The sequence below is a fragment of the Lepidochelys kempii genome, chromosome 6 (assembly GCF_965140285.1).
Source record: "Lepidochelys kempii isolate rLepKem1 chromosome 6, rLepKem1.hap1, whole genome shotgun sequence".
NCBI classification, from domain to species: Eukaryota; Metazoa; Chordata; order Testudines; family Cheloniidae; genus Lepidochelys; species Lepidochelys kempii.
In genome coordinates, this window is record NC_136385.1 from 67,280,958 (window position 1) to 67,307,071 (window position 26,114).

The 26,114-nt window shown below is 38.4% G+C and overlaps 1 protein-coding gene across 8 annotated transcripts in view; it reads left to right on the plus strand.

Annotated features, from left to right (window-relative positions):
- The window catches only part of PCNX1 (pecanex 1), a 132,231-nt gene that overhangs the window by 13,804 nt on the left and 92,313 nt on the right, over positions 1-26,114 (plus strand). For 5 of the 8 annotated variants that reach the window (XM_078853321.1, XM_078853319.1, XM_078853322.1 and 2 more), the window contains exons 3-7: positions 1,869-1,974; positions 6,418-6,463; positions 6,562-6,579; positions 8,099-8,188; positions 10,282-11,973. In XM_078853321.1, coding sequence (XP_078709447.1) covers positions 1,869-1,974; positions 6,418-6,463; positions 6,562-6,579; positions 8,099-8,188; positions 10,282-11,973 — 1,952 coding nt within the window. The other 3 variants (XM_073348507.2, XM_073348509.2, XM_078853323.1) reach the window with 2 other exon arrangements.

A 26,114-nucleotide genomic window follows, 5' to 3' on the forward strand; every position in this document is an offset into this window, starting at 1 on the left:
CACATGACATTGCGTAGTCTGTGCATACAGTTACAAAGAGGCCATAGCAGATGGGTACTAACGAATAAACGCTTTGCACCTAGTGTGTTCAGTTTCCAAGTCAGAAGGCCAATTTTTGAAAATGACAGGTTGTCAATTCACTTTCATGGACCTAAACTGGTAACTTCCAGATCAGAAAATTCCTGACTTCTTAAATAAAGTTACTTTTTTGGTTTTTCCTTGGAAGTGGCTTTACTGTAATTTACTTTTCAGTCAGGCTACTAAGCTTTCAAGATCTTATTTACACTGCATTTATACTTTAATTCATCGTTACAGTCACTAGCTGAACTCAATGTTTCTAGCCAATTTAAATAAGATCGTGGTAGTTGACATTGAAATAACTGCTAATTTTTCCTGACCTTTTCAAGTTACTAATTCATGACAGTCTCATTTCTTAATTTCGAACTTCTAGTCTCATTGTTACTACTTGTTCTGGACATAGCTTTTGCATTAAGTTTTCTTCTCATCTTTGTATGATAACTTCATATCTGCTTCTGTGACTCTTGTTCTGAAACTGGCAACTTCTCTCTCACTCAGAATTCACTTGCAAAAGTCAACAGATAAATCAGGAATGGACAAATTCCAGTATTTCATAGGGAAAACAAATGAACATATAATTCACCCAAGATTATAATTGGTTGGTTGTAAATTGAAGGTCTGAGTTTGAGGAGTTGCAAAATCCTTTATAGATGCCATGATTTGAGTTTTGAAATCCATACTTCTTTCTGTGCCTGCAAAACTTATTTTTATATATTCCCAGCTTCAATAATGCTTTGTCAGTCTTTTATATCCTGCTAGGGATGACTGCTATACAACTCTAGGTTTACTTGTATAAGGGAGCCCTAGTGGGGTGAACTAATTCTCATGCTAGCTTTTTTTTAGCTCATTTAAAAGAAAACTGTGCCAATTTTGCTCAACCCACCCATCTGAAAATTCACACTAAGAAGTAATGTGCCTGCTAATATTTTAAATGCATGCAACATTTCTGAGTATGCTACTCAATGGGGGAAAAATAGGAATATTTTTTGCAAGGCATTATTATACTAGCACAGTTGCGGTGGTAATGTATACTGTAATTAAACTGAAATGCTCCTTTTAACTTTATTTCACTCTTCATTTATTTTAAAACCATTTAAGGAATATCCTCTGTTTTAGCTAAGACTTAAGTTAGTGAGCCAGAATTCAGTGTTTGCTTTCCTGGATCTGCCCAACCATTGTTCATGTTAGCAGGAATGCTTCAGTTTAAGGAATAGTTACTTGCTACTATATACTTTACACTGTTGAGCCGTACCAAAATGGGGTCCCATTTTCAAGTATTTCCTAAGTCGTTGGAGATGGAGCCTATTTATCCCTTTCATAAACTTTTATTGCAGAAGGCTCTAGCTTTTGGTCTATGTAGGTTGGCCGAAAAATCTGTTAATTTTAGTTTAAATAAGATTCAGTTTATCCTGCTCGAAATCTTCTGGCCCTAATTCTTAGGCTCAGGTTCAGGAGGTGGCTGGGGACCATTCTAGTTCCCAGCATAAATTAGAATGTCTTCAGGGACTGCTTTGCATTGTCTCCAAGAGCTTTTGCACAAGTCCAAAATAGCCAGATTGCAGTGTGACCAAACCCTCCTAGCATGACAGATGGTAAGTGAAGTAGAAAATGTACTTTGGTATCTATTTGTTCACATACCTGAAAGTTTAAAAAAACCACACCAAACCCAAATAGCCTGTATTAAATCAGGACCTGAAACATTGTGCCTTTTGGATTACTAGCAAATATGAGTAAAGGTAATGGGAATAGTGGTTTAAAAGCATCGTATTGTCTTTTTACTTTTTCTTTAGTGACCCTGGTGGAGGGATTGAGATGTCTGAGTTCATACGAGAAGCCACTCCCCCAGTTGGCTGCAGTTCACGCAATTCTTATGCTGCTCTAGACCCAAACAACCAGGTAGGAATTAAAGCTAATCCAACTACTGCTATCTAATCATTACTGCAGTCTTTGTTGCTGTTCCCAGTAAGCTTGCGGTCCCCCTTTTTTCCATCGAAAGAAAAACTTAAACAGTCTGTTCTGTCACCCTGTTCTTTTTTTAGTTTCTTTTGTAAAACACTTCTTCAGTGCCCTAGGACCAATAGTTGAAATGTCTTTTCTTTCCTACTACTCCATTAGCTCTACAACTTCATTTCTTTGGGAATTTCTTACCTAGCACTTCCATATTAAATTAACCTTTTTAGTTACCCAAATGGCAAATTTAATTTAAGTTGCTAAGAAAATTGAATGGAAGTTTCTTCCTAGGAAGTTTTTTCCATTACTACCTTGTGTGGCTATTTCGCATTGTGCTAACTGGCTTTTTTGAGAGACCTTACTCTTGACATATCAGGGTCAGTAGTCATAAATGTTGGCTAAAGGGAACAGAGCAAGATAAGCTGGTGGGAATGGAGAAACTCTAAATCTCTCTCATTCCAAGAAGAACTGTGTCAGTGTCCCAGTTACTTTAATCCTCTGTTACGTTTTTTGGAGGTTTGAGGGGAAGCAGGGTGGGGAGGGGTTATAATTTTGGGCCGCTGTAGCCAAAATGGCAAGGTTGTGTGAATTTTTGAGATTTCAGTTTTAATGTAATCGTATTATGCCCTAATTTTCTATAGCATTATATGGAAACTCAGAAATGAAGTATGTTCACAGCAAACAATTATTTTCTTCACTAAACATGGAAACTCACTTTTTAGGAGGTTGGTCATTCTGTCTTGTCCACCTATCTTGCAGAAAGTGGGTATCATGGCTTTCTGTTTTCCTTTCCCTCTCCCTCAGGTCAGGACTGTAAGAACTTGCTGCTAGCATTTCATCTTTTAAATAGAACAAGTATTTTGGGGTTGGGTGGGAGGAATATATTCTTATAATAACAAGAGGGCTCTTTAAACCAGTGTTGGTTTTATATATATACACATATACATCTATATCTATCTTCCCCCATAGTTGCAGACCAAGTTTGAAGGGAACTTAAGTTTGTGGCTTTATAAAACACTCCTCTGTGATTTTGATGCACTGGTATGACTGGTAGTGTTTCGAGCACATGGAGAGGGCACAAGCTGCTTTTTGCTGCTTGTGACCCATTCTTGTGTGTTTTAATGCTAACCGCACAGTGTTCTTTGGCTCCATAATGGAGAAGGAGGATGGATTAAAGCTGCATCTGTGCTGGAAAAATTGGGACCTTCTATTCTCAAATCATGGACGCTGTAATATTAACTGGGCATAGGGGCAGTAAACACCTGAGCCTTGTGTATGTCTTAAATGCATTGGAGGAATTAACTTTTTCTAGTGCTTATGTACCAATTCTGCTTGTTCAGCAAAGCACTTGAAGGCAGCAAGATTTACAGGAGAAAATAGCTGGATTGTGGCAGTATGACCTACCTCCTTTCTTCATGAAGATGAAGTAAGGATGGTGCTTTACATAATCCCTTTGTTTTCAGCTGCCACTCCTTTTTGCTTTCTGCTCTATATTCTTTCCATCTCTTCTTCCATTTTCAAGTTTCAGCCTGTCAACCTTGATAGTTTCCTTTTCAAACCAGTAAATCATGAGCAGAATAGTGGAAATGCTTATAGCAAGTAAATTCCTGTGGCTTCTCTCTTTTTTTCAGACTAATGTGTTAATGACTATTTTAACTGAAAGTATAATACTATCACTATGTATTTGACCTCTTCCCTTCCGTAGTGCTGAGTGGAGCTCAACAAAAAATTTTCAGTGGATAGAAAGTTCACAACAAATACATTTTTTGGGACGCTGAAACTATTTGCAGATTTGAGTTGCTGAATTTAATGAATAGTTTCAGCTGAAATTTTTTTGGGAAATCTGTTCCATTTTTACACTTTCAAAGGAACAGTTTTGGAAGTTTGTTTCGAAATGAAATGTTGATTCTAAATAACATCTTGTTTCATTTGTCTTGAACCATCTTTGTTTTGGCTTTTTGTTTTTTTTAAAAAAAACCCAAACCCTAAAAACACTTCCAGTTCAAAATTAACTGAATATTTTTCTGGATTTTTCGTGTCAGTCACCAAACTGGAAAAAAACAGTTATTCATTCAGCTCTAGTGTTGAGTGAGGAAGCAGAATTTGTCTGCATGCTTGTATGGCTTTTTAATAGAACTAATGAGGTAAACTTCGACTCCACTGAATTGTTCAAAAAAGTGGATTATATACCCTCCTGCAGCTTTCATGTAAAGTGAAGACATAGTTCATAAAGAGAGCATTCTGAAATAAAATGTTAGTTTTAATGCTTGAAGGTAAAGAAATGTATCCAGCTTTCTTTAGAAATTAAGCAAGTCTTGCTTTTTTAACTGGTGGTTGGTTGCAAAAGTGATGCAAAGACAAAAGCATGTTTTGGCTTTGCGCAGTAAAACTTGTTTTGAATGTATTTGTTTTCTTAAGTTATGTACTTAATGGAGATAATTTGAAGCAAAATATGTGAAGAAAGCTAAAAGTTCTTAACATAATAAGAACACAAGCTCTAGCTATTAAACAGCTACTGCTCTGCAAGATTTATCAAGCAAATTCAAATCTGTTACAGATTTTTCTTAGGGTGAGGTGTTTTGGACTTTAGTTTCTCCTGCCACCCCTTGGCTGGAAATCAGCCATTTTAACTTTGTTCTTAAATCCTTTTCATAAAGGGAAAGGGTGTAATGTGGTGGAGAGTGGGATAACCACCTGAGCGAGTGGGGGCAACAGCAAAAAGAGAGCCTGCTAATCTGCAAGCTAAAATAACTTCACATGGTCAGAACACAGTAGGAGGTATTCGTTGCCGCTGGTCTGTTTTTGAAGGATTCTGTGGCAGTGGTGGATGAGGAACCTGGGAAGTGGCTTGGGAGTGTAGCAGCAAAACCAACCAAGAGGGTCAGCTCTGTGTTTTCAAAGGGTTTCATCACTTTAGGAGTACTGAAGCCCTTCATGCATAAAAATTGAATAGTTTATGAATCTGGGTTCTTAATTTTTCTCACAGCTGCATAAACGCGTGCTATTGTTACTGTACCGTCCAGAGCACAAAGCTAGAATTAATGTGTATCCTCCATCTTTAAAAAAATAAAAAAAATTTTAAAAAATGCTTAAATTGTAATCTCTCTGGGACAGGGACTCTGTTCTGTTTTGTACAGCACCTAGCACAATGGGATCCTGGTCTGTGATTTGATTTCTTAGGCACTATAGTAATACTTTTCAGATTTATTATTAATTGTATGCTGCAGAAGTAGTTGCCAGGAACAAAGCTGATTGAGTAAATGAGTTGTGTTCTGATACTGGATATGCTTTTGGGATTTCAGCATAACTTATTAAGATTTCATCTATACAATCAGTTATAGCCATGCAGCTTGTCAGAGAGATTTATGCTTTAATAGTGTAGTCATGATCACCAATTGTCCAAAGCTGTCTTGTATAACTCGGACAATATAGACTCCCAGTATTGCATAGCTGGATCCTCATCACCAGTATGTCTCTGATTATTATTTTAAACAGGTTAAAGGAAATAGGGACAAATATTTCAATATCAATTTTTTTTTCTTGGACCATTATAGGCTTCATCTCTATAGGCACCTATAGCCTGGCGCTTGTCAGCCTGGCAACAATGTTGTTGTGGTTTATTTCAATATTGGATAATTTAAAGGGAAGCTGTCAGGTTAAAGTCTGCATATTTAAAAAGACTGAAGTCTCTACTTCCAATTGCTATAAAGAAAAGAATGCCACTTGGTAATAACTAAGGCCCTACTTGAATTGTGGAATGATTGTCAAGTAATTGCAGCTGAGTTGCAGACAAGAAATGGAAAATCATGGAAAAAGTAATAATGGACCTTTATTAATTGCGGTAATTTGAAAAAGCCAGAGAAGACCTATTTGTTTTAAAAAAAATTTGCTGGAGCAATATAAACACTCAAGTATTGTTATGAATATTTTTTTTGATAACCAGACATTTTGCTTGAACTATTTTACTGTCATTAATGCCTGGGGTTGACATCAGGAGCCCCAGCCCCTATCAGCTCATATAAATGGGGTTCTACTGTATTAATGGAGAAAAAGTGTGTGTTGCAAACCTCAAAATATATGCAAAATTGTGGACTGTGCAAAGTAAGCTTAAAATTGCAATGAAGCCTAATATTGTGGGATCCATAATATTGCAAATTAGGTAGAGCCTTAGTGTTAACTCTTTAATAGATGAGATGGCTTATCATTCACAGACAGTTGTGAAGACACAAAGGATTGTTAGGTGTCCAATTTATGGCACCTAAAATCTCCCTTATGTGTATAGGTAAATAATGTACACACATTGCCACGCTATGAAACAGCAGGTACCATGTAACTTGGAAAAGGCTTACTCTTCTTTTCCTCCTTTTTTTTAATGTGCCCTGTTTCCAGATTGGATCAGGATTATCTCGTCTTGGAACAACAGCAACCATCAAAGGTAAGATTCTGCCTATCCTTAATATTGCTTTGCAGGAGCATTTCAAGTCGGTGTCGATGTGATGTTTCCAAATCCTTTCCACCATCTTTATCTTTCAGCCTGCCATTGTTATAGGGGTGAGTGAGTACACTGCGTGCTGACTGGACAAATTCTTAATTCTTTGGGCGTTGTAATTACAAGTGCAGAGAAACTTTTTAAAACTTCACTGGGAAAGGAAAGCATAGAAATCCATGTTGTCTCACTTCCTGAAAGGTATCTATACTTATACATGTCCCAGAAAGGTGCTTACCTGACTTTTTTCTCCTCTCTCTCGCTCCCTATCCTTTTAAGTACTCATTTATTACTTCCCCTGCAGCCATTGCAGCCGGTGGACCAATACTTTAATGTGATATTACTGGATGCTAAGGATCCAACAAATAAGGAGAGAAGAAGCATTTTAAAATAGTTATTCTGGACAATACATTTTAGTGGAAAAGATTATTTGTAACAGGCAAAATGGAAGGTGGCCTCCTTAAATGTGCAACTTTTTAATGTAAATAAGGAAATAACTGGTTTTCTTCCCTGCCTTGCTAGTCAATCTATGTACATTTTTATCCTCTTCATGGTTCTGTTCACCCTTCCATAGTTTTTAGCCACTAGTGTGGCTGTATTTGTGCAAAATTCTGATAGAGAAGCTGTACACTGGTGTAAACTGGTTTCAGAGTAGCAGCCGTGTTAGTTTGTATTCGCAAAAAGAAAAGGAGTACTAGTGGCACCTTAGAGACTGACCAATTTATTTGTGTTTAAAAAAAAAAAAAGTGTAAACTGTCTTGTACCAGTGCGGATTAACATGGCTTCAAACTGGGGAAGCTGCAGCAGTGTAAGTCACAGTTTATACCAGTGTGTTGTGTGTATGCTTCATTCCAGTGGCTAAAAAGCCTAATGTAAACAAGGCTTAAGGAAAGTCATAGCATTTTGTTTCTGCTAGTCTTCATTAATCAGAATGTTGCTTTCAAAAATAGGCAATATTTCTTATTACAGGTTTATTTAAAAAAAACCAACTGTTAAAAACAAATAACTTACTGTCTGCAAAATACAGTCAAGCTAGCATGATTAACCTAGCTTACTGCATTACCTGGCAAACTCCTCATATGCTCCGTCTTCTATTAGAGAATTGACATGATTGCTGTTTTGTGAAGTTGCATGTCAAGCTTATTTTAAGGGATATTGTAAATTTAAAATCTAGTAAAAAAAATTTTAAAAAGTCGCTTCAGCTATTCACCTCTGAGCAAAACTAAATTTTCATCAGGCTTGCATTTTCCTTTTTCTCTCTGTAAGAATATCTTTTCCCTTCCCACTTGCTATATTGAAGACCCACACAATGAAAAGGAGAACCTGCTTATATACAAAGTAAAACTAACTGATAAAGTAGACACTTCTCTTCAATTCCTTTCTATTACAGTAATCTTATGTTACTTAATTATGGTAGTTAAAACATTTTCAAGCAAAGTGACTAAGCTGAGGTCTTAGTGCAAATTTTGGATCTTGTTATGTTTAGCGTCTTACTTGTAAGAGAAATATTTTTTTTTAAAGTGTACCCTCAATAGATTTAAAAGTTAATATTTTGAGCACTAATATGCTTTTTACAATATACAGGAGATACTGACACTGCGAAGACTTCTGATGATATCAGTTTAAGTCTTGGCCGGAGTTGTAGTCTTTGTAAAGAAGGGAGTGAAGAACAAGGTGAGACTTCTGGTTTATTGTGCTTTAATCTGGCATTATGGTCCATGATTGCCATAAAACTTCTATATCGATATGCACTTCACTGGGGCTATTCAGTTCACCTAATGTCACTTTAATAAAAGTTAGTTTAGGACAACTCAAAACCTCATTGTTGGTCATACAAAAAAACCTAACACTTCAGTTAAATGTCAGGGTCTGTTACATGAAGCTCATGTTGTGTCACTATTGATACTGCTGGAAAGAATGTGGATAACTCATTTATTATTTAGCTGGAACCAAAAACATGGTGTCTTGGAGTTTCTTCTTTTCTTAATTACAGTAAGCCCTTGGGATATACAGTGTGCATCCTCTGAAGTTCACCCTTTGGATGCATGCTCAATTTTTTGGCATCGTCCAAAAGGTATTGGATGTATGCTGTACATTCTGGCCCCTTGCCACTGAAAACCCTCTAAAAGGCATGACGCTGGTGTAGTTGGGTACAAATTACAAAAGGTTAGTAAGATTTTTGGAGTGGGTTTTTGTATTTGATGGCATATTTACAGCAAAATGCTTGCAGGATCAGAAACTGCATGTTGCAGCAGTATGTGAGAGGAACTATTACTGTGATGCCTGAAAATGTGTGATCATGTATCCTTTCATTGCATGTTAATTTATATTCTGTGGTTGTCAGTAGTTTTATTTTTAAACTTGTTTTCATGGGTTTATAACTCCATGAAAAAATCTTGTTAGATGTGAAGCTTAATATAAATTTGCAGCCTAGAGAATTTTTTTCATGATGACTTCTCTTCGTCATATTTCAGAGGAGTGCACCTAAGTAATGGCTAAGTATAAATTGCACCATCTTACCCAGTAGCTAGGTTCCCTGTGTATTCAGAGTCACGACTATTTGCCTCACTGACAAGTAAGTTTTAGGCTTTCTACTCCAGCTTAGCAGTGCTAGCTAAGAGTCATCTGGATTCCGCTCCTTCTTGTGCATAGTCAGATCTACTATGTATTAAGTTCCAATCAGTTAGTTACACTTGTAGGAACCCACTGTAAACAATGAGGGGTGGTAACTGTGTTGGCCTAATTTGGCCTCCAGGCCTTCTATATTGGTGGTAATGCACAAGAAGAAAAAGAGCTTCACTCTTGATGCTTTCTGCAAGGCAGGCAGAAGGCAAAATCTTTCTGTAAATATAATGTAAATAATTGTAATTTTAGTGCATGTGATACTACAGTTGTTGATACACTTTTGACGTCACCATTTTCCAGAGTAGAGCTGCAGTTCAATTTTGAATAAGTAGTAACTACTTGTTTACCTAAATCTGGGAGTCAACACTGCAGTTTAGAAGAATTCTAATAACTTTCCCTTCAGGTGGAGTGTGATCCAGCTGTTCGCTGCCAGTGCATGCAGATTTGTTAATAGCATTTTATAGTCTATGGTAGGAAACTATTGCACTCGATGGGTTTTTCTGTATATCTTTTGGATCTACTTAAGTCACTTCAGTCATGGGGTCTTATTGCAGTGACTGTTCTGATCACTTTTTTTAATTTATATAAGATTGTGAATGTAGTCACATTTACTGTATTTTCCTACAAAGGAGCAGATCTGATCCTTTTTTACAGAAAAAGGGACTTGATGCACATACTGCATCAAAGAACATTAAATATGTGACAAAGATCACTAACGAAGAGGAATCGCTTTTTTGACCTTCAATAATAAGGTGTGATGGGACATAATGTTTAATAATGCTGTTCTGTTGAAGTACTGAAGATGTATAAATCTCAGTACAAATGATGTACAACTGTGCTCTTTCTTGACACAGTCCTATGTTACTTCTTAGTGTTTGGTAATGTAGCCCATGTTTAACTCTCACACAAGTGCTGCAGCGATATTTATATTTTTGCTGGCATTGTCTACGAACTTACTGCTCAGCAAGTCTCCCAGAACCTGAAATGTTGCAGTCTAGCTAACTGGACCTGTAAAACTTATTTATTACTGTCATAGAAACTAACTAACTTTTTACTGAACTGTTTCTTTTGTAACCTGGTAGTAGAAAAGCAAAGCTGTATGTCTTGCTGACTTTAATATTTTCAAATGTACACTTACGCAGATTTGGCAGCTGATCAGAAGATTCTTCATCTGATCTCCAATGACTCCTTTGTCTCCATCCAGCCTTCATTATCCTCTGGACAGGATTTGCCAAGGGACAACAGTGATAAAGTGTGCCTCCCTAACAACCACCATGTGGATCAGTCTCTATCTAGTGCATGTGACACTGAAGTGGCTTCTCTTGTACCTTTGCATTCCCACTCCTATAGAAAAGATCACAGACCACGAGGTGTGCCAAGGACCTCTAGCTCTGCTGTTGCTTTTCCAGATGCTTCTCTAAATGACTTCCCTCTCTATCAACAAAGACGAGGACTAGATCCAGTCAGTGAGTTAGAAGCTTCCAAACCCCATTGTGAATCCAAAGACTCCTTAGCTGAGAACTCTTGTATTTCAGGAGTCTTTCAGTTAGATGACATCCTGAAAAGTAGTAGCCCCCAACAGCTGGCCAAGAGTGGGAAGAGCAAATCTTTGAAAGCAGACAAAAGCGTGGACAGTCTGAGAAGCCTGAGTGGTAGGAGTAGTGGTTCAACAGAAAGCTATTGCAGTGGAATTGATCGTGACACTAACAGTACCATCAGTAGCTACAGAAGTGAGCAGACCAGTTCAACTCATGTAGAAAATGTGTTGTCAGAGCATGAGGAGTCTCCTAGAGAAGAGAGAGAGAACAGCAAGAAAAAGGACTGCTGTACTGACTCGGAGGATGACAGTAGCTCTGCTACGGATAAAAGGTCTAGTAGTGAAAGGACTGCTGTAGAAATGAGCACTAATAGTGGTGTTCAAGAAGCAAAGGATTCTAACACATCCGATGAGATACACAGTCAAAGGGGTCTTAGTGCCTCTGCTTCAGAAGAAGCCAATAAGAACCCACATGCCAATGAACTAACTACACAAATAGACAGGCCACCTGGGAAGGCTGCTGAAACAAGAGATGATCAGAGTGAGAAATTGGCTGCCTTAGTTGATTCAAGAACTTGTAAAGAAACAGGTGGTAAACAAAAGGAAGGAGATGTAAGACCTAAATCCTCTAACTTACTCCACCGGACAGCTTCTGTTCATAAATCGAGCAGGAGACGGACAGGAAAAAAACGGGCTAGTAGTTTTGACTCAAGCCGGCATAGGGAATATGTTTCCTTTCGAGGCGTGTCTGGAACCAAACCCCAAAGTGCTGTGTTTTGTCATGACGAGGACTCCAGTGATCAGAGTGACTTGAGCAGGACCTCAAGCATGCAGTCAGCCCACCAGTTCAGCAGTGATAGCTCTTCCAGCACCACTTCCCATTCATGCCAGTCTCCTGAGGGCAAGTACAATGCTCTAAAGACCAAATACGTTAAAGAAAGAGGAGGCGCAGACTTGAACACCCACAAAGCCCATTTAGGCTCTGAAGGAATTAGCAAAAAACGTTCAACACGTCGAACTTCTAGCACTAACAGTGTGAAGAGTCGTGCCAGAGTATTAAGTCTGGACAGTGGTACTGTAGCCTGTTTAAATAACCCAAATAGCTTAATGGCACCAGGTAACATAAAACAATTAACCACTTCAAAATCAGATTTGGAAGCCAAAGAGGGAGAGGTGCTAGATGAGCTATCTCTATTGGGAAGGGCTTCACATTTAGAGTCAGTCACTCGTTCTAGGAATAGCTTACCAAGCCAAGCTATGTTTCCCGAAGGGGAAGAGCAAGAATCAGCTGGTGGAGGTAAGTAAAAAAGCTACCAGAGGTAACATTACCACATGTTGCTACTAAATTTGGTATCCATGATTACTTGCTCTTTGACTTAAACTATGCTTCAGTTCTTTATCCTGTTCTGGTTTTAGTTTTACTGGAGACAAAAGAAAAGTTTCCCCATGGAAGTTCTGTGTTTTAGAGGACACAAAACTTTTGGGACTGTGTGTAAGGGCATGTAATGAAATATTATAGAATCCATTGTTTAATATTCTTTGTTTTTTGTTTTTTTTTTAACCAAAACTGTGTCTTTGGGTTATATCATTGTAACTGAGATTAGACCTGCTTCACGATTGCTCTCAAAACAAATTTTAAAAATCCTATGTTAAATTATAAAGCTTTTTTTAAGACTTTGTGCTACTTGAAATTGTAAGAATAACCCTTCTGTGCCTGTTAATTGGAATTGTCTAGCATGGTTTGGCACTAAACTTAAAAAAAAAAAAAAAAAAATCTGCCCTTGTGTCTTGAATTGCTTTTTCTCATGACAGTTTAGTTACTTCACAAATTCTTTATAGGAGTTTGATTTTTTTGCATTAGCTTTGTTACCAAGGTGGTTGAGCAAAGTTATTTTCATGAGGATTAGTTTTTTTTCTCATTATTATGAGCCAACCCAGTCCTTCCAGTGACAATGAGGGGAATGTAGCTTCCTCTTGCTGTTTAAAATTGCTTGGATTACTGATGGAACATGAGATGTAAACTTGACTTATCGGTTGCAGACAAAGTGAACATAGGGATGTACCATTCTGTTTTTTTTCATAATGAGGATTTCATCAGTATCAATCAATCATCTCTGTTTCAGCTTCTGAACTTTCGTGAGTCATTTTGCCAAACTGGCTATCTTAAACCAGAAGGTTGACTCTTGTCACTTGATTGTGGAAATTGAATGGACCAGAAATAAGAATTTTCAGGACCTCTGTATAGTTGCTGGTTATTTCAGTCTGACTTCTAGTTTCCTTTAAATTTGGATTTCATCTCTGATATATGGATCCTGTTAATGAAAGTCATGAAAACTATAAAACTTCAAGTGTGTAGGTAGATGCAGCCTGTATAAACAGTTGTAATTAAGTTGTAAGAAATTGTAATTAAGTTACCTTTATTAGAGCAAGTATTAAGTTTGCTTAAATCGTAAAAGGTAGCGAATATTTCATCTTGTTAGGTGGAATTTGTTTAAAGTCTATCTGGAAGACTAAACACAACTCATACTATCCCTTTACTGCCTTTAGTTTAGAAGCGAGCTTTATAACTTAAAGTACATTTAGTTTCTGAAAAATTATTGTGAAACTGGCATTAGGGTCTGTGATTCTTGATCAAATTTCATTTGGTTTATAATATATATATGGTCCTGTTTAGTTGCCTTTAGTGTGAAATCTGCAAGTCAAATTGGGTTCTTTCTAGCTTGTCTATTATTAGTATGCTACGATTTAGTCATGAGTATTTTTATTAAAATTCATGGAGACATCACGGACAATAAACGGAAATTCACGGCCCCATGACCTGTCCATGACTTGTACTATAAATACCCCTGACTAAATCTTATCTGGGGAGCCTCCAGAGGGGGATCTCTACTTGGGGGTGTGCCTGAGGGGTCTGCTGATCTGGGGAGTGTGGGGTGGAATGGGGCTGAGCAACAGTTGCTCTGGCTGCTGCTGGGAGTGCTGCCGGGGGCCGCTGAGCTGTGGCTGCTCCCGCCGTCCCCAGGACCACTGCTCAAGCGGTCTCCAGGGTCGGCTTCAGAAGTCATGGAGCTTGTGGAAAGTCGGGGAATCCATGACTTTCCACGACCTCCGTGACAGACACCGAGCCCTAGTCATCAGTAATGAGTTCTGGAACTTAACAAATCACCTAATAAAGCAATCTGAGTCAGGAAAGAATCCAGCTTGTTCTTTCACAAATAGTTCAAGGTTAACATGGTTATAACATAGTAAAAACACCCTTGTCACCAAAGTAGTAAGCAGTTTTGATTTTAATACCTACTAGGAACAGATCTGATTAATAAAAGGGCCTATGTATGTATTCACTGTTCTGACCATAACTGCACTCTTCTTAGTTTAAGTTCACTTTGGTTTTTATTAGTACAGTCAAACTACTTTAGTGTAAGTGTTTTTGTTTGTTTGAATGGTTTCTGATGTGCAAACAAGGATGGATACAATACACTGTCTCTAAAGATGACTGATCTTAATTTTCATGTGAACACTAATCACCTTCAGTTTGTGGAAGAAGTGGTACATTGATAGTAGAAATATGCTGCCAATTTGCAGGCCCTTTATGAAGACAATGCATACCAAACCAAGAGGGATTGACTCCTTGGTACTTAACTGCGGTGAGCTGTATATAAGATTTTGTTTAACGTGGGAAGTCCTTCCATTTGCTGTTCCTGCCAAAATGCCTGTTTTCTGGCATAGATCCCTAATGCTCTGAATAGGCTGCTTGGATGAACAAGAAGAATATTTGGGAGAAAGTGATCAAATTTGTACAGTATGTGCTCTAGTTATGGAGAGCTACCTAGTACACCTGAACTCAGTTCAGGGCTGGTGGGTTAGGAGGACATCTGGAGAGGAGTGTGAAGGGCATATCTTAGTGGGCTAAAACATTCTTGTCTCAAGCTGTTAGAAGGCAATGCTAGGCTTCTGTGCCTTGCTATATGTCTCAAGTTTTTATTTCTCCATTGATTTCATAAGCTGGGACAAGCTTCCATGTCCAGCCGCCTAATAAGCATCTACTGCTTTCTCCTTGACTTAAATCGTTCTCTTTTTTGTGTGTGTTCCTCCACTCCGTATCACTCACAGTAACTGCATCTCAAGGAATATTTTAATGGATTCTTACTGCCAGATCATCTTGTCTGACCCTCTATAACGCAGCCCAAGGAACCTCATCCAATAATTTCTGCATCAAGCCCTTAAGTTGTTTGAACTATAGCATTTCTTTTAGAATGACATTCAGTCTTTATTCAAAGACTTCAAGTGATGGAGGATCCACCACTTCCCTAGATGGGTTGTTCCAATGGCTAATTACTTTAACTGTTTAAAATTTGCACCTTTATTTCTAGTCTGAATTTGTCTAGATTCAGCTTTCAACCTTTGGCTCTGGTTATGTCTCTTTTTTCATACTAGATTAAAGAACTGTTTTAGCAGAAGTCTCTTCCCCATGTAGGTACTTGTAGACTGATAGTCTCCTCTTAACTTTTCTTTCTAAGTAGACTGATCTTCTTGACAGGTTTCAGAGTGGTAGCTGGGTTAGTCTGTATCAGCAAAAATAACGAGTCGTCCTTGTGGCACCTTAGAAACTAACAAATTTATTTGGGCATAAGTTTTTTGAGTCACTCATTATAAGGTATGTGTTTTAGTCCTCAGATTGTTCTTGTAGCTCTTTTCTGAATCCTTGCAGATTTCCGCAGATTCTTTTTGAAGTGTGGACTCCAGAATTGGCCACACCATTTCCGTAGTGGTCTCACTAGTAACCATATACAAAGGTAATACACTTCCTGTTTACCCTCTTAGTTCTGGCATTGTACTGGAAGCTGAGATTCAGTTGGTTATCTACTGTGACCCCAAAGTCCTTTTTTGGAGTTACTGCTTTCCAGGATAGTCTACCATCTTGTAAGTGTGACATACGTTCTTTTTGTTCCTAGGTGTGTGAGCTTGATTTGGCTGTATTAAAAACCCATTTTATGAAGTGGTCCAGTTTCGTCTGTATAACTGACGTGTCCTATCATGATTGGACACTCCTCCACTTTAAGTGATCTGCAGGTTTTGCTAGGCATGATTTTATAATTCCTCTAGGTCACTGATAATTACTGAATAGCATTGGGCTGAGAACAGATACTTGTGGGACCCCAATAGAAACACTTTATTGGTTGAAGATTCCCCATTTACAGTTACTTTTTGTGATCTTTCATCAATTTGCTCTTAATTTACTGTGGGCAACATTGACTTTGTATAATACTAATTTTTTTATCAGAAAGTCATGAGGGACTAATTCTAATGCCTTACAGAAATCTAATTATATTAACACAGATACTTTCGCAATCAGATTTGTGATGTCCTAAAAAAATCCAGGTTTGTTTTAGCTGTATTTTCCATAAAAACATTAATTATGCTACCATCTTCTAATTCTTTACTGATTTACATCCCATATCAGTCTTTACATGATTTTGTCCAAGTTCATTTTTAGGGTACTTGGCTTGTAGTTACCAAGATCATCCTGTTAACTCTCTCTGATATTACCTTTTTTCAGTCTTCTGGTACTTCCCCAGTGTTCCAAGAATTTCTAAAAATCAACATTAATAGATGAGAGAGTTCAAACAGCTCCTCAGCCACATCTTTTAATAATCTTGGGTATGAGTTATCAGTCTTGCAGATTTAAAAATGTTTAATAGTGCTGTTTAACATCTTCCCTAGTTACTGATGGAATAAAGTATTTCATTAGCACTGTGAGATATGAATACATCATCCTGCTTTTTTGAATACAGAACAGAAGTATTTAATTCTTCTGCTTCATCAGTAATAACTTCAACATCCATGTCTCACGTCAAACCTATTCAATTGCTAGGATTTTGTTTGTTCCTGACATATTTAAACAATTCCTTCTTACTATGCTTAATTCTACTGACCACTGAATTTTTTAGTGGTAACCTTCAGCTTCCCTTATCAATTGTCTACAGTGTCTGTTGCTTCACTTGCTGTGTATTGATTTTTTTTAATTGAGGCCTTCATTTCCCCTTGGATTTTAATGAACGAAGCCTTCTTTCATTTTTTTGAATGTAATAGAGCATGTTTAAACAATTCAAAGTTATTTACAATCTTATGTTTAAATATGTCCTCCCATTTGGTTTTGCTCATGTATTTTCAGCTTTGGAAACATGCATTTTTTTAAAACACCAAATATATATTTCTATTTGACATAGCAAATGAAATTAGTTTGATCTCTTGAACCTAGGCAGCCATCAATTTAATTTGGTAGTTTAATCTTTGCATCATAATATGGTCTAGTATAGAATTGCAATCCGCTTGAAGTAATTTTGTTTTTTAAAAAGCTTTCATGTATAAATCTAAGGAACTCCAATGTTGTTTTACACATCATAACATGAGACCTCTAGTGTATGACTGTTAGATTGAAATAGGGTGGATTGATCTTAATCAGCTACTTAAATTCACCATTGTTAATCTTGATTTAAATCAGCAGGAAGGAAACCTTGATTTGAATAATTTAAAAAGTAATCTTGCTTTGCATTTGGGCTTTTTTTAGTTACCTTCCTAAAGGCTTAATTCTCAGTGGTTGGTATCAACGTTTGCAAAGAAATTTAGCCTTTACACGACATTTGTACTGCTTCTTTCTAGAAGGGAAGGTACACTGTGTCTATATACATTTGTTTAAGCAGTTGTCTTAACATACACTTCAGATGCTTGATTTTTTTACGTTTGGGTTAGAAAATGGTGACTGACGCATTTCTTGACTTGATTAGTTTTTACTTTTGATTTATGTCCAGTTACATTTGTCTGGAAAAACTCAATTAAAAATACACAGCAATAGCATTTTAAAAACTTGCTTTAGTGAACTTTTCATTAGTGAAATAAAACTACCTTAAATATGCTGGATACATAAGAAAAATTTAGCAAAACATGTTTTACATTTAAAACTGATTTATTAAACAAAGGAAATATTAAATAGTTAGTGCTACCTAGCATTGTGTTCAATCTTGGGTGCCCAATGAGCAGTGGATCTGTGACACCTTGATCTGATTCAGGGGTGGTCAAAATACAGCCCGTGGGCTGGGTCTGGCGCATCTAACATTTCTGTCCAGCCTCCTCTGCCCCAGCCTGGAGCCCCCTTCTGCATCAAACTCCCTCCCAGAGCCCAAACTCCTCACCCTCTCATGCACCCCAACACACTGCACCAGCTTGGAGCTCCCTCCTGCACCCAAACTTCCTCCCAGACCCCACACCCCCTCCGTTAATATAGTAGAAATGTGTGGCCCGTGATGACTTACCAAAATTCATAGCGTGGCCCCCCTGCAAAAATTATTGCCCACCCCGTATGCGATTGTACTTTATTGCTACAGATCCTGAGTGGGGTCCGCCGATCAGCCTTTGGGCAGGTGACAGCCTTATAGGCTTTTGCTGGAGCAGTCATAGAAGGAATTGAGGCATGTGTAACTAGCACAAACTTGCCTGACTCAAAGTAGTGGCTGTTAACAGTGAGGAGTACGCCCTAGTTGCTTACTACAGGTGTTGGGTATTATTTACTGCTAAGAGTTTTCCTGTTACCCCAGGGAAACTTCCCCTTAGAATACCAATTACAGAATACTAGGTATTTTACCTAGTTTTCCCCAGGGCTGAATGATGGAAGGTACAGAGTGCTTGATTTCCCTCTCCCCCTCCACCCCCCCCCCAAAAAAAACCTCCCCCCAAAACAAAAAAAACCCACCATTGTATTGTGGGATACTTAAAAATGGTTTTTAAAAAAAGTGCAGCCAAATGTTTTATTTTCCACCTGCACTGGGGAAAAAATTGTCTAGGACTGAATCATCTTGGCTTGACCTGAAATAAAGACAGTCTCAAGTGTCACGAAAAAATCAACAGACAATTATTTTGAAATATCTGAAATGGTGGATAATGGAAGCACAGTATTTGAATGTCTTGTATTGGCAACACTCGTGCAACTGTTTGATTGAAATACCTTTTTGCCTGACATAGATAGGTTCCAAGTATACTTTTCTATAAGAGAACCATCACAAGCAGTAGGACACTTCTCACATTTCTTAGCTGTTTGCTGGATTCATTGCTGACTTCAGCATTTACATATATTTAGCATTTGTTGTATGCCAGTCTGGATCCTACTTGATCAAATCTGATTTCCAGTTAAACTAGCAATTTATTTCTTGAATGTACTTCATAGACGTGTTTGAATTTATTGTTACACAGGTAGCAATGAGTAACTTCTGATCTTCAAAGAAGGTAATATACGCTATTCTCTGTGCACCGCAGTGGAAACTTCATACACTACTGCTAGAGGGACCTATCGGACGTAACTCTCGGCTGTACAGAATGTAACTAAAATTTGGATACCTAAAACATAGTTTTGTGTTTAAATGTGACTTGGAACAAGCATGAGAATAGTGATGTATATGAACTTAATCCAAAACACCTTCAATACCACCAAGAAAATAGCAGCGTGTTCTGCAAATTCTCAGCATCTTTCCTTAGGATTTATCCCACCTAGAAAGTCAAGTGTACAAAAAACTTCATAACAGCCATCTAAATTATGAAAGCTAGACTTTCAGCATAAATACTTCAGGCTTCTGGTTTTGATGCCCACATTACCACTTGAAGTTCTATGGCTTGTGTTTATGCAGGAAATCAGACTAGATTAAGATAATGGTCTCTAGCTGTAAAAACCTAGGTATATTACAATTAAGTGGACCATGTAGGAACGCAGAAACGTCATGTTTTTAATGTTCTCCCAGATAATGTCATAGCTCTGAGAAATAAAATAAGGTAAAACAACTGAGAAGGTTCAGAGTTAAGTCTTTGGGCATTAATGCAAAAACGTATCCATTTGACTTCAAGGTGGCCTAGAAAAATGTTTGTTCAGTATTCAAAGCAGATGGTTTCATGCCCATAGTTGTTGACTAGTAGATAGTATTCTACCTCACAAACTCAGTGATACAAGTTGACATGGTGGGAAGTATTCATTCGTCCGCCTCTAAATGCCGCTCTTGATGCAATCAGTCAAAACATTGGAATCTTAGACCATACTTTTCTATAGCTGCTGCTCTTTTTTGACCAGCAAAACAGTTGAGTGCTGGATTCTTACATTATGGTGTCATCATCTGCCCCATTTCCCTACCAAAGTTTGCTACCTTGTGGGGAAGGGAATGGGGCTGCCCCTTCTCTTTCACTGTCCCCCTTCCACCATCTCTTGGCAACTTCCTTGCAGAGATCAGTCTTGGGCATAACTTTCTGTGGATGCTTGGTAGATATATTACATCCACCAAAACTTGTGTATTTTCTTCCCTTCCTCTGGCAGAAAGCTAATCTCTGCAAAGAAATCACGGGTGCTGATTCTCACCTGGTATAAATTTCCATAGCTCCATTGTGAAGGTATGGCAATGATCTACACGAACTGATGATCTGCCCACAGGTATTGGATCTCCTAGATGTGTAAGCTTTCCAGTGTGTTACCTTTCAGTACTACTATCCTGAAATGTCTTATGTTCTCATTTTCTTGAGCTGTCTTTGCACCTCTATGCTGGACAAGAGATCCTTAAGCCATTTTCTGATTTGCTCTCTGAAACACACTTTTTACATATTAGAAACTAAAATGCCTTTTCTGTTTAACAGCTACTTGGTCTTGGAAAAAATTTTGAAGGAGAAGTAGTTAAGGACATTGAGGTCAATGGTAATTGGGACAAAATACAACATGGTTTTACAAAAGGTAGATAGTGCCAAACCAACCTGATCACCTTCTTTGAGAAGGTAACAGATTTTTTAGACAAAGGAAATGCAGTGGATCTAATTTACCTTGATTCAGTAAGGCATTTGATACGGTTCCACGTGGGGAATTATTAGCTAAATTGGAAAAGATGGGGATCAGTATGAAAATTGAAAGGTGGATAAGGAACTGGTTAAAGGGGAGACTACAACGGGTCATACTGAAAGGTGAACTGTCAGGCTGGAAGGAGGTTATTAGTGGAGTTCCTCAGGGATCAGTTTTGGGACCAACCTTATTTAATCTTTTTATTACTGACCTCAGCACAAAAAGTGGGAATGTGCTAATAAAGTTTGCAGATGACACAAAGCTGGGAGGTATTGCCAATACAGAGTGGGACCGGGATATCATACAGGAAGATCTGGGTGATCTTGTAAACTGGAGTAATAGTAATAGAATGAAATTTAGTAGTGAAAAGGTGCATGGTCATGCATTTAGGGATTAATAACAAGAATTTTTGTTATAAACTGGGGGCGCATTACTTGGAAGTAACAGGAGGAAAAGGACCTCTGAGTATTGGTTGATCGCAGGATGACTATGAGCCGCCAAAAAAGCTAATGTGGATTTGGGTTGCATCAGGCGAGGTATTTCCAGTAGAGATAAGGAGGTGTTAGTACCATTATACAAGGCACTGGTGAGACCTCATTTGGAATATTGTGTGCAGTTCTGGCCTCCCATGTTTAAGAAGGATGAATTCAAACTGGAACAGGTACAGAGAAGGGCTAATAAGATGATCTGAGGAATGGAAAACCTGTTTTATAAAAGGAGACTCAAAGAGCTTGGCTTGATTAGCCTAACTAAAAGAAGGCTGAGAGGAGATACAATTGCTCTCTCTAAATATATCAGAGGGATAAATACCACGGAGGGAGAGGAATTATTTAAGCTCAGTACCAATGTGGACACAAGAACAAATGGATATAATAAACTGGCCATTGGGAAGTTTAGACTTGAAATTAGATGAAGGTTTCTAACCATGAGAGGAGTGAAGTTCTGGAATAGCCTTCCAAGGGGAGCAGTTGAGGCAAAAGACATATCTGGCTTCAAGACTAAGCTTGATAAGTTTATGGAGAGGATGGTATGATGGGATAGCCTAATTTTTGGCAATTAATTGATCTTTGACTATTAGCAGTAAATATGCGCGATGGGATGTTAGATGGGGTAGGATCTGAGTTACTACAGAGAATTCTTTCCCGGGTGTCTGGTTGGTGAGTCTTGCCCACATGCTCAGGGTTTAGCTGATCGCCATATTTGGGGTCAGGAAGGAATTTTCTCCCAGGGCAGATTGGCAGAGGCTCTGGCGGTTTTTTGTCTTCCTTTGCAGAATGGGGCACAGATTACTTTCTGGAGGATTCTCTGCTCCTTGAAGTCTTTAAATCATGATTTGAGGACTTCAATAGCTCAGACATAGGTCAGGGGTTTGTTACAGGAGTGGATGGGTGAGATTTTGTGGCCTGCGTTGTGCAGGAGGTCAGACTAGACGATCATAATGGTCCCTTCTGACCTTAAAAGTCTGAGAGTCCTCAAAGTCTGAGAGTCCTCCTCCAGGATTGCCCTTGACTTCCTGCTCGCCCTCCCACAGTACTCCAGTAGCTTAGACACACCTTCTAAATCTCCACCAAAGGAATGAGACTTCGGGTTTACCCCTTCAAGGGGCCATGTGATAGGTGTAGCATATAACACAGAATTCTAACGTACACAGTCTGAAACCTTTTTAAAAAAATAATAAACCCTCCATGCATTTCTCTGCCGCAGTTTCCTCTCCACTAGAGGTGGCTGAAAAAAGGAATTCCTTTCTGTGAAAATGTTTATATTTTTTCGGAGCTTGCTTCTGAAGCAGGATGAAATGTCTAAAAGAAAATATCCATAGAAAGGGATTTCGGGGTGGGAGGGGCGGACCGCTTATTTGTGAAACTGACTAGAGACTTCCAGCCTGTTTGCAAGGAAGCAAGAGAGCCCAGCCATTCCTTGCCAACATCCCCAACTGGAGCTAGAGAGGTGCTATGCCTCTCTGTCCCTAGGAGTTTGAAGGGAGAGGGAAAGAAGCAGGGCACGGTGGTGCTGGGCCTCTCTATGCCACTGGGGGTGGGAGGAGGGATCGGCACTCTGCTGTGCTTCAGAAGTTTTATTGGATTTGTAATAGATTCAGCAGACTACTTCACTCTACTGAACTGGCATTTGCTGATGAAACTAAGCTTCAGCAGAAAATTCCCAACCAGCTCTACTCTACCACTCCAGAGTTTTGTGTGGTTTTTTGGGGGGGGAAGGGAGTGCAGGGGCAAGATTCATGGTCCTCTGTGGGATGCAGGATCCTTCTCCTGCTGCTTTCTGAGTTCTCTTCTCTTCCAAAACATAGGGCCTCTCCCCCTTGGTCAGGTGGCTTCCTCTGACCTTGGCCTGTCTGTCCCCTTTCTTCCTCCTGCTCAAACTTCTGCCTGTGTCATGATTCGCAGAGCCCTGCAAATCTGCAGATATTTGCAGACCATGTTTGCAGATCGTGGATGGGATGCGGATACAAATTTTGTGTCTGTGCAGGGCTCTATCTATAGGTCTTTCCCCATTAATCTTTTCATAAACTTTTTGCTTTGTCTGTATGTCTTTCTCTTGCTCTAGTAACTTTAAATGCCAGTCCTGGGTTGAGAAGGTTGGGGAGAACTGATTCTACTGCTGACTTCAGCCAACTTCCTTAGCTAATCTATTATCCCAGGGTGCTTAATCCTGAATAGACAGTCACTGAGTTCTAACATCCACCAATGTCCTTGATCTGGCAGAGATGTGACAGCTCATGGTGCATACGCACACAGGCATTCATAATACAGCAGTTTTCATAGTAACTTCATAATATCAACTGTTCCCAAATCATTGCAGCTTCACTTCAGCCTAACTGCATCTGATGTTCCAAGTTTTTATACGTACATGATAAGTAGAGGTGGCGCTTCACACCAGAACTCTTGAATGGGACACTTGAATTTTGAGTCTGGGTTGAAATTTTGTAGCTCAGGGCTTACCTCTAATTGCAAAGGGTATGGTATACTTCATTTGCACTCAATCTGTTTAGTTGATATGTGTATATGTTCAGAATAAAAGGCATAGAGTGCATCACTGGAGCCATGCGGACTGAACTGTCTTTCTTCTAGAAGGATGGAGTATTTTACCAGAACGATTGAAATGTAAATTGGGTAACTTAAGTTGTGTAAAAAGAAAAGGAGTACTTGTGGCACCTTATAGACTAACCAATTTGTTTGAGCGTAAGCTTTCGTGAGCTACAGCTCACTTCACATTGAAGTGAGCTGTAGCTCACGAAAGCTTATGCTCAAATAAATTGGTTAGTCTATAAGGTGCCACAAGTACTCCTTTTTCTTTTTGCGGATACAGACTAACACGGCTGCTACTCTGAAACCTGTCATTAAGTTGTGTAGGAATGGTCAGAAAAGATACTGAGTAAAAATGTCTTTCTGATCCAGTTTGCTTCCTGTGTGAGTGTATTCAGAGTAATATGCTTATTTTACTGACAAAGGTAGGGTTTCTTACTTAGCTTTGTAGATCTAACACAGCTAAAGAAAAGTGACCTAGATTCTCTTCTAGAAGATTTATATAGAGGGTCATATTTTCAAATCTGAATGCTAATGTTAGGAATCTAATCTGTGCACCAAACTTCAGGCACCCAGGTTGAAAACCAGGTTGAGTAGACATTAGGGTCTTCCTTACTATAGTATGTGATGCACAAGCCATTAATAATCAGATGTCATGGTGAGTTTGCAGCACTTGTTAGTTACAGGTGGGTTTTTTTTTAAATCCAGTTCAAATTTACTCAACTAGCCACATAAATGGAATTTCAGAAGGTCACTCGGGTGTTTTAAGAGTTTAACTGTACTTAGTCTGAAGGCAAAATTTTCAAAAGCACTTGAACTATAGTGCCACTGATTTTCAATGACACGTAGGCTCCTAAGTTGTGTGTCTGAAAAATTTTACTCCGTCTCTGCAGCTTGTCCCTCTTTTCTTAGCTGCCTTCTTTTCACTCAGGAGTTCACCAAACCACACTGATTTAAGGATTAATTTGGGATTCTGTGGTGGGTACTCTTCATTAGTAAAAAATTGAATTTAGCCTCCTTAACTTCAGTAACAGGAGGAAACATTGCATTTTCACCACTTGCATTTTCTCTTCCAACTTTTAAGTTCAGTTTTGGATCGAAAACAATGACTTGTACATGAGAGGTGCACAATGACTTGTGCATGAGAGGGGTTTCTCCACACCTATGTTTACCTCAAGTATTCAAACACAAATTCTGCTATGAAAGAGAATCAAAGATTAGTTTATTTTATGGCAACATGTGTTCTCTTAAAAACTAGTAATATACTGTATAACAATATATACAGTCTAGCTTCTTGAGCACTCACAACTGTTTCAAGCTTTGTTAAATAATTCTACATAAAGCACTTAATGTGTATATGCCTTCACTTATATGTACAAAAGGAAAGTAAGTAGGCTTTAGAAATGCATGTGTAAGAGGCAGGATGGTTCAGCTAGTGTTCATTTATTCCAACTGTACAGTCTGCTGCTTGATGGATCTGATAGTTATATTGAGGTTTTGAAATAACCACTTGACCACCAAACTATTGGTGGGAATGCAACCTATCAAGTTCTGCAGAATTTTTCTTTAAAATAAAATTCTAGACCTTGCGTTGGGAAGGTAGACTTCCAATTAGGGCTGTCAAGCGATGAAAAAAATTAATTGTGATTGATTGCACTGTTAAACAATAAGAGAATACCATTTATTTAAATATTTTTAGATGTTTTCTACATTTTCAAATATATTGATTTCAATTACAACACAGAATACAAAGTGTACAGTGTTCACTGTATATTTTTATTTTTTATTACAAATATTTGCACTATAAAAAACAAGAGAAAGTATTTTTCAATTCACTTAATACAAGTACTGTAATGCAATTGCTTTATCATTAAAGTTGAACTTACAGATGTAGAATTACATAGTTTTATTTTTGAAAGCAGTTATTTTTTTCTATGTAAAACTTTAGGGCCTACAAGTCCACTCAGTCCTACTTCTTGTTCAGCCAATCGCTCAGACAAAAAAGTTTGGTTACAATTTGCAGGAGATAATGCTGTCCGCTTCTTGTTTACAATGTCACCTGAAAGTGAGAACAGGCATTCACATGGCACTGTTTTAGCTGGTGTCACAAGATATTTATGTGCCAAATGTCCATTCATACTTCAACCTCCATTCCAGAGAACATGCGTCCATGCTGATGGAGGGTTCTGCTCGATAACGATCCAAAGCAGCGTGGACTGACACATGTTTATTTTCATCATCTGAGTCAGATGCCACTAGCAGAAGGTTGATTTTTCTTTTTTGGTGGTTTGGGTCCTGTAGTTTCCACATCGGAGTGTTGCTCTTTTAAGACTTCTGAAAGCATGCTCCACACCTCTCAGATTTTGGAAGGCACTTCACATTCTTAAACCTTGGGCTGAGTGCTGTAGCTATCTTTGGAAATCTCACATTGGTGCCTTCTTTGTGTTTTGTCAAATCTGCAGTGCAAGTGTTCTTAAAAGGAACAACATGAGCTGGGTCATCATCTGAGACTGTTGTTATATGAAATACATGGCAGGA